The 8,051-nt window shown below is 49.7% G+C and overlaps 1 protein-coding gene across 1 annotated transcript in view; it reads left to right on the top strand.

Annotated features, from left to right (window-relative positions):
* The first annotated feature begins 267 nt into the window (after positions 1–267).
* Positions 268–8,051, top strand: part of OASL (2'-5'-oligoadenylate synthetase like) — a 19,784-nt gene continuing 12,000 nt past the window's right edge. The window contains exons 1-2 of the mRNA XM_023204893.3: positions 268–759; positions 6,463–6,745. Coding sequence (XP_023060661.2) covers positions 562–759; positions 6,463–6,745 — 481 coding nt within the window. The 5' untranslated portion in view covers positions 268–561. The remainder of the gene's footprint in view (positions 760–6,462; positions 6,746–8,051) is intronic.

The following is an 8,051-nucleotide window of genomic DNA, read 5'->3' as shown; positions in this document are numbered from 1 at the left end:
GGCTAGAGTCTGGCACAGGGTAGACTAGAATTCCCAGTCTGTTATCTTGGGCTCCAGATTCTCACTCCATCTCCTGAACGTGAGTGAGTCCCTTCCATTCCCAAGTCTCAATTTCCTTAGACAGATTTAAGCAGCTGAATTGGCTAACCACTATCCAACTCCAACCTACTGGGCAAGTTGCCTCCTCTGGGGTCAAACACTATCCAATTTCAGTTTCCAAACATCATAAAAGGGAACTCTAAAAATTGAGAATCGAAACTGACAGCAGAGAGACTGACTAGACGGCCAACCTGTTAAGGTGGCCCCAGACCTTCCAGCCTCAGCCCAGTGTCCTCCTGTGCCCCTACTGCAGCAAGGGGGTCTCCAAGAATGGGGACCCGGAGTCAGCCCATCAGACCTGGTTTCCTCTCTGCTAGGGAGCTTCATCCCATAGAGCACCGGAGAGCAATTGAGGAGGAGCTGCCTTAAAAAAGGAGGTGTGTGCCAGGTAGCTGGGTAGGTGCCTGGCTATATATCTGCCCGGCTATATATTTGCCCAGCAGTGGTACTCTCAGGACAGAGATGGCACTGATGCAGGAACTGTACAGCACGCCAGCCTCCAGGCTGGACTCCTTCGTGGCTCGGTGGCTGCAGCCTCACCGGGAGTGGAAGAAGGAGGTGCTAGATACTGTGCGGACCGTGGAGGAGTTTCTGAGGCAGGAGCATTTCCAGGGGAAGCATGGGCTGGACCAGGATGTGCAGGTGCTGAAGGTAATCAAGGTAAGACTGGGCTCCTCCAGCCCCCACACAGGACAAAACCCAGTATCAGAGTCCACGTCCCTGAAGATGCTGGGGACCCCTGTCCTCCTTATCCCTAGCCCATGCTGATGACATCGCAGAACACCCCATCCCACCTCGCTGTCTACACCCCTCGGCACCACTGCCTTGAGCAGAATGACTCTAGCAATAATAGTTCACATCTGGGGGCTCACTAGCCTAACCTCTTAACATACACTATCTCTAATTCTTGCACCCTGTGAGATAGGTGCTATTCTTTTCCCAGTTTACAGGTTAGCAAAATGGAGGCTCAGAACCAATACAACGCAAGGTCCGTGGTTGGATCCTGGTGTGAATGAACCTTCTGTAAAATACAGTTTGGGGACAACTGGGAAATTTCCATATGGCCTAGATATCAGATACTATATATATATATATCTGATGTAGAAAATCATTGTTGGTTTTCTTAGGTGTAACAGTAGTTTTGTGGTTATCAGGGAGAATGTTCTCTTTTGTTTGGACACGAACACCAAAGTATTTTAGGGATAGAGTTCCTTGGTGCCTGTAATTTACTTTAACGTGGCTTAGATTAAGCAAATGTAGCCAGGAATTTAGACTTGTTGAATCAACTAGTTGGGTATATGAGTATTAGTTGTATCATCTTTCTACTTTTCTATATGTTTTAACTTTTTTATAATAAAATGACCTTTTTTTTTTTTTTTTTTTTAAGAGACAGAGTCTCGCTCTGTCACCCAGGCTGGAGTGCAGTGGCACAATCACCGCTCACTGTAGCCTTGATCTCCCTGGGCTACAGGTGATCCTCAGACCCCTAAGTAGCTTGGGATTACAGGCATGCACCACCATGCCCAGCTAATTTTTGTATTTTTTGTAGAGATAGCTTTTCACCAATGTTGCCCATGCTGGTCTCGAACTCCTGGGATCAAGAATATGCCCACTCTGGCCTCCCAAAGTGCTGAGATTACAGGTGTAAGCCGCCATGTCTGGCCGGCCAATAAAATGATTTTTTTTTTCTTTCTTTTTGTTTTGAGACTAAGTCTTGCTCTGTCGCCAGGCTGGAGTGTAGTGGCACAATCTCAGCTCACTGCAACCTCCGCCTCCTGGGTTCAAGCGATTTCCCTGACTCTGTCTCCCAAGTAGCTGGGACGACACACACCCACCACCATGTCTGGCTAATTTTTTGTATTTTATTAGAGACGGGGTTTTTACCATGTTGGCTAGGATGGTCTTGATCACCTGACCTCGTGATCCGCCCTCCTTGGCCTCCCAAAGTGCTGGTATTACAGTGAGCCACTGCGCCTGGACTAAAATGATTTTTTAATGGAGGCTCAGAGAGGTGAGGTGACTTGTCCAAGGTCACACGGTGTTGAAGCTGGGATTTGAACTTGACTCAAGGAACCCAAGCCCCCCTCACTGAGATTTTTCCCCAAGCCCTTCCTCCAGCTGTTTCATGCCACCTCCTGTGTTAGTTAAGATCAAAATTCAGAGGGTCAGAGCTAGAAAGGCTTTGGAGAATCAGACAGTCTAACCAATGACTCACTTAAATAATTAAGTAAACTGGGCCAGGCGTGGTGGCTCAAACCTGTAATCCCAGCACTTTGGGAGGCCGAGATGGGTGGATCACGAGGTCAGGAGATTGAGATCATCCTGGCTAACACGGTGAAACCCCGTCTCTACTAAAAAAATACAAAAAAACTAGCCGGGTGATGTGGTGGGCGCCTGTAGTCCCAGTTACTTGGGAGGCTGAGGCAGGAGAATGCCGTGAACCCGGGAGGCGGAGCTTGCAGTGAGCTGAGATCCGGCCACTGCACTCCAGCCTGGGCGACAGAGCCAGACTCCGTCTCAAAAAAAAAAAAAAAAAGAAAATATATATATATATATATATATAATTAAGTAAACTGAGGCACAGAGAGGGTGAGAGATATCCCAAGGTCACACAGCAAGTTGGTGGCAAAGGCAATACTAGAATTAGGACCCCTGACTCCCAGCCCAGTGCTCAAGTTCTCTCTCTAGGGGCAACCACCTCACAGAGGGATCTAGGAGCCCTGGGCCCCTATCCGTTCTTTGCACCTGTCCCCAGCATATGAAGCCTGAGGCCATACAATTTATAAGTGAGAAACCACAAATTTTGATATTAGACAGACTCTTCGCTTCCTCCCTTAGCAGCTGTGTGGCTTTGACCTTCCCACTCTTATTTCTCAAACCCACAATCTTCTCATCTGTGACTGGGGCATCATCATCTCTCCTTCACCAAGCCAGTGGGGCAATGCAGGCTCAATGATTCATGCATGATAAATGCTCAGAAACAGAAGCATCATTATCATTCTTGCCAAGCTTTCTTCTGGGCCTGGGACTCATGTTTGACTCTGGCAGACCCTCCCAGACCACCCCCTCCCCAACAACCTTGAGAACAAAGTGGAGGGAATAAGGAATGTCTGGTAAGAGGAGGATGCTACAAGAATAAGTTTATTTTTGTGTGTGCACACGCCACCACGCCTGGCTAATCTTTGTATTTTTAGTAGGGACGGGGTTTCACCATGTTGACCAGGCTGGTCTCGAACTCCTGACCTCAAGTGATCCACCCAACTCGGCCTCCCCAAATACTGGGATTACAGGTGTGAACCACTGCACCCGGCCAAGAATGTGTTTTTACAGCAGGAAATGCTATTTACCCAAGCCTCAAATTCTTCCTGCACATCATAGCCACTTCTCCCCTTGAAATCACTAAACGGTAGCAATCCCCAGAGAGCCGTGACTAATGAGGAATAATATATCTTATTTCGAGTCTCAACCCTCCCTTTCCCCACCCTCCGAAAATCTAGTGAGTGGAGCTGGTCCACATAAGGGAATGCTTGTCTTCAAATGAATCGTGCTTAAATACATTTAAAACCGAAGCAAATCAGGAAGCCTGTTCTGGATGTGTTCTTTTCTCTCTGCCTGGATCTTACCAGTGGGAAAGGCAGAACGGGAAGTCTAGGCCAGGCACAGTGGCTCACACCTATAATCCCAGCACTTTGGGAGGCCAAGGTGGGAGGACTGCTTGAGCCCAGGAATTCGAGACCAGCCTGGGCAAAATGTGAGACCCCCGACTCTGCAAAAAATGTATAAAAAATTAGCTGGCCGGGCGCGGTGGCTCAAGCCTGTAATCCCAGCACTTTGGGGATGGGCAGATCACGAGGTCAGGAGATCGAGACCATCCTGGCTAACACGGTGAAACCCCGTCTCTACCAAAAACTACAAAAAACTAGCCGGGCAAGGTGGCGGCGCCTGTAGTCCCAGCTACCCGGGAGGCTGAGGCAGGAGAATGGCATGAACCCGGGAGGCGGAGCTTGCAGTGAGCTGAGATCCAGCCACAGCACTCTAGCCCGGGTGACAGAGCGAGACTCCGTCTAAAAAAAAAAAAAAAAAAAAAAAATTAGCTGGGCATGGTGGTGCATGCCCATAGTTCCAGCTACTTGGGAGGCTGAGGTGGGAGGATTGCTTAAGCCCAAGAGGTCGAGGCTTCAGTAAGTGAAGATCGTGCCATTGCACTCCGGCCTGGGCAACAGACCAAGACCTTGTCTCAAAAAGAAAGGGAAGTCTAGATTGGCCTTTGCAGGGAATGTGTCCTTCATTCACACACAGGGTGCCATCTCCAGCCCTGTCCCAGAGGGTGGAGATGCTGGGTCTGAATGCCTGTGATCCCTTGGAAGCAGGGACTGGCTCACAGCCTTGGGTCATGAGGAAGAAAGAGGCAGAAGAACCACGCACTACTTGAGTTCTGTCTCTTCCTCTGACTCCGCTGCCTCCTGGCTGGGAGACCATGGCAAGCTGCCCATTGCCTCAGTCTTCTCATCTGTACAATGGAAATAATTCTCTTAGTAACCACCTCAATACAGGAAGTGAAGGGTTTTTTTTTTGGGGGGGGGTGGTTTAGATGGAGTCTTACTGTATCACCCAGGCTGGAGTGTAGTGGTGAGATGTCAGCTCACCACATCCTCTGCCTCCTGGGTTCAAGTGATTCTCCTGCCTCAGCCTCCCCAGTAGGTTAGATTGTAGGCACACACCACCACACCTGGCTAATTTTTGTATTTTTAGTAGAGACAGGGTTTCACCATGTTGGCCAGGCTGGTCTCGAACTCCTGACCTCATGATCTGCCCAACTTGACCTCCCAGAGTGCTGGGATTACAGGTGTGAGCCACGGTGCCTGGCTGGGAAGTAAAGATTAAAAGGGATAATACGTACACAGGGCTCTCAGGGGTGCCGGACACAGGGCGTGCTCATGTCATCCAGCATCCATGCTCATGTCACACAGGTCGTGTTATGTCATCCAGCAACAGCTAGAATCTGATTCATGTGCAGTGACTCCATCCACCAGGAAAAGTAGCCCACTGGGGGTCTGGTGCCTCCTTAGCAATTCCACCTCCAGACACGGAATGAGGAGGAGAGGAGGCCAGAGAGTTGTGGGGCTTTGCATACCAGAGGCAACAGGGCCTGGAGAGCTCATCTACAATCTCAAAACATCAAAAAATCCCTTCTCGACCTCCTTCTGTTACTAAGGGGGAAAACTGACAGCCTGGCAGCAGAAGGGATTGTCTAAGTCCGCTGGATAATGAGGAGAAAGAGAAACGTATTGCTGATTTCCTGTGTGCCAGGCACCCCACCAAATGCTTGGCATACATTATTTCATCTGATCCTCCCAGTAGCCCAGTGACTCTTGTTCCACCGTTACTTTCATTTTACAGATGAAGGTCTTAGAAGTCAGAATGTTTATCCAGCTAGGAAACAGAGAAGAGTAAAGATCTTTTTCAGGCTGCCCCATTTCACAGCCTATGGCTCTTAAATCCACCAGGCAAACTTGCTCCTTGCTTTATAATTTCATGAAATTATTCAGCCCCACCACCACCCCCAGAATCCTCAAACAACCCTACAGGAGTAGATGCTACTATTCCTCTGGAGTTGGTCTTACTCTGTGGATAAGAAGACTGGGACTCAGAAGCAATGCAGTGTAGTAGATAAGAAGCTGGGCATTTGGGGCATCCAAGGGGGCAAATCGCTTGAGTCTAGGAGTTCGAGACCAGCCTGGGCAATATGGCAAAATCCTATCTCTACAAAAAAACACAAAAATTAGTCAGGCATGGTGGCACACGCCTATAGTCTTAGCTACTTGGGAGACAGGTGGGAGGATCGCCTGAGCCAAGATCGCACCACTGCAGTCCAAACTGGACAATGGGAGTAAAACCCAGTCTCAAAAAAAGAAAAAAGGCTGGGCTCTGAGGGCTACAAACTGCAAGACCCAGGACAAATGACTAATGAGGAGAAAGAGAAACCTATTGCTGACTTCCTGTGTGCCAGGCACCCCACCAAACCCTTGGTATACATGATTTCATCTGATCCTCCCAGTGGCCCAGTGACTCATGTTCCACCATTGCTTTCATTTTACAGATGAAGGTTTTAGGAGTCAGAACATTTACCCAGCTAAGGAACAGGGAAGAGTCAAGATCTTTTTCAGGCTGCGCCATTTCTCGATCCCATGTCTCGAGATCCTCCAGACATCTCAGTTTCCTCACCTGTCAAGTGTGGGTATCAGTACCACCCACTACCCTCAGCGGGTGGTGAGCATTCAGCGAGACGGTGCATGTGAAGTGCTGCAGGGGTTGCCTGGCACATGGCAGTGGGCCTCAGGGTGATGGCTCTGTGTTCTGCAGGTGGGCTCCTTCGGGAATGGCACGATTCTCAGGAGCACCAGAGAGGTGGAGCTGGTGGTGTTTCTGAGCTGTTTCCACAGCTTCCAGGAGGCAGCCAAGCACCACCAAGAAGTTCTGAGGCTGATACGGAAAACCATGTGGCAAAGCCAGGACCTGCTGGCCCTCGGGCTCCAGGACCTGAGGGTGGAGCAGAGAGTCCCCAGTGCTCTCGTCCTCACCATCCAGACCAGGGGGACTGCAGAGCCCATCACGGTCACCATCGTGCCTGCCTACAGAGCCCTGGGTAAGGGGAGGGGAAGCCCACCCGACTCACACACTTGCCCACCCCAGGAGACTTCCCAGTGTCTCAGCTTTACTCATGGCCATGTGCCCACACCCACATTTATTCGTTCCATCTGTGTCCTATGCTCAGGGCTGGGTTATTGCAGTGCACAGAATTAACCCAACTCTGGCTATCATGTCGCTTAACTTCAAATACAGAAATTGACCAAAGAATTGCAGAGATAAATACATGATTGCAGGCTGGGCGTGGTGGCTCACGCTTGTCATCCCAGCACCTTGGGAGGCCAAGGCAGGTGAATCACAAGGTCAGGAGTTCAAGACCAGCCTCGCCAAGATGGTGAAACCCCATCTGTACTAAAAATTAAAAAAAATTAACCAGGTGTGGTGGTGGTCGCCTGTAATCCCAGCTACTCAGGAGGCTGAGGCAGAGAATCACTTGAACCCTGGAGGTGGAGGTTGCAGTGAGCCGAGATTGAGCCACTGCACTCCAGCCTGGTCGACAGAGCAAGACTCTGTCACAAAAAAAAAAAAAAAAAAACCATGATTGCAAATGATGTAAATAGTGGCCTGGATAACCATAGAAAGAGTGCTCAGGAAGTGACTTTCTGGGGAAAGAACATTCAGGAGGCTCTGACACCCAGTGAGGGGAAGGAGCTAAAAGTGGGGGTGGGGGTCTGTCACTGCGTTTTCTAGAAGCAGATCCTAAGACATGGATGTGAAGACAAGCAGTTTATTTGGGTGTTCATCCCAGGAAGCACTGGTAGGGAAGTACGGAATTGAGATGGGAAAGGCAAGAATTCAATACAACATGCATCCGTGGGCAAGTCACCACCCTGAGCTTCATGTCCTGGGAGAACTGGCAGTCACGTTACGGAATGTGCCTCCGCGGGATCCCAAGTGGGACGCTGGAGTGCTTACTCGCCAGCTTCCCAGCCATCACTGGTTGGGGGCTGCTTCGGGAGCACTAACTCACTGGCCCTGTTGTTTGTCCTTGGGCAGAGTCCTAGGTGTTTGAGGTGAAACCTATATGCCGCAAGCCCAGACCCTAGAGGTTTCATCTCATGTGCTAACTCCTATCAGCTGCAGTGGCCTGCTGTGCGGAGTTGCTCTTTGGAGAAGGTGTAAGAGACAGGATCTGATTTTAGCAAGGAAGAGAGTGCTGGGATGTCTCAGTGATGTGTACCATGGAACTGGTTCTCCCTATGAGTTTTTGGGTGTTTTTTTTTTTTTTTTTTTTTGAGACGGAGTCTCACTCTGTCCACCAGGCTGGAGTGCAGTGGCGTGATCTCGGCTCACTGCAAGCTCTG

The sequence above is a fragment of the Piliocolobus tephrosceles genome, chromosome 10 (assembly GCF_002776525.5).
Source record: "Piliocolobus tephrosceles isolate RC106 chromosome 10, ASM277652v3, whole genome shotgun sequence".
Taxonomy (NCBI): domain Eukaryota; kingdom Metazoa; phylum Chordata; class Mammalia; order Primates; family Cercopithecidae; genus Piliocolobus; species Piliocolobus tephrosceles.
The sequence above is the reverse complement of the archived record's forward strand: the minus strand, read 5'-3'. Positions and strand labels throughout refer to the sequence as shown.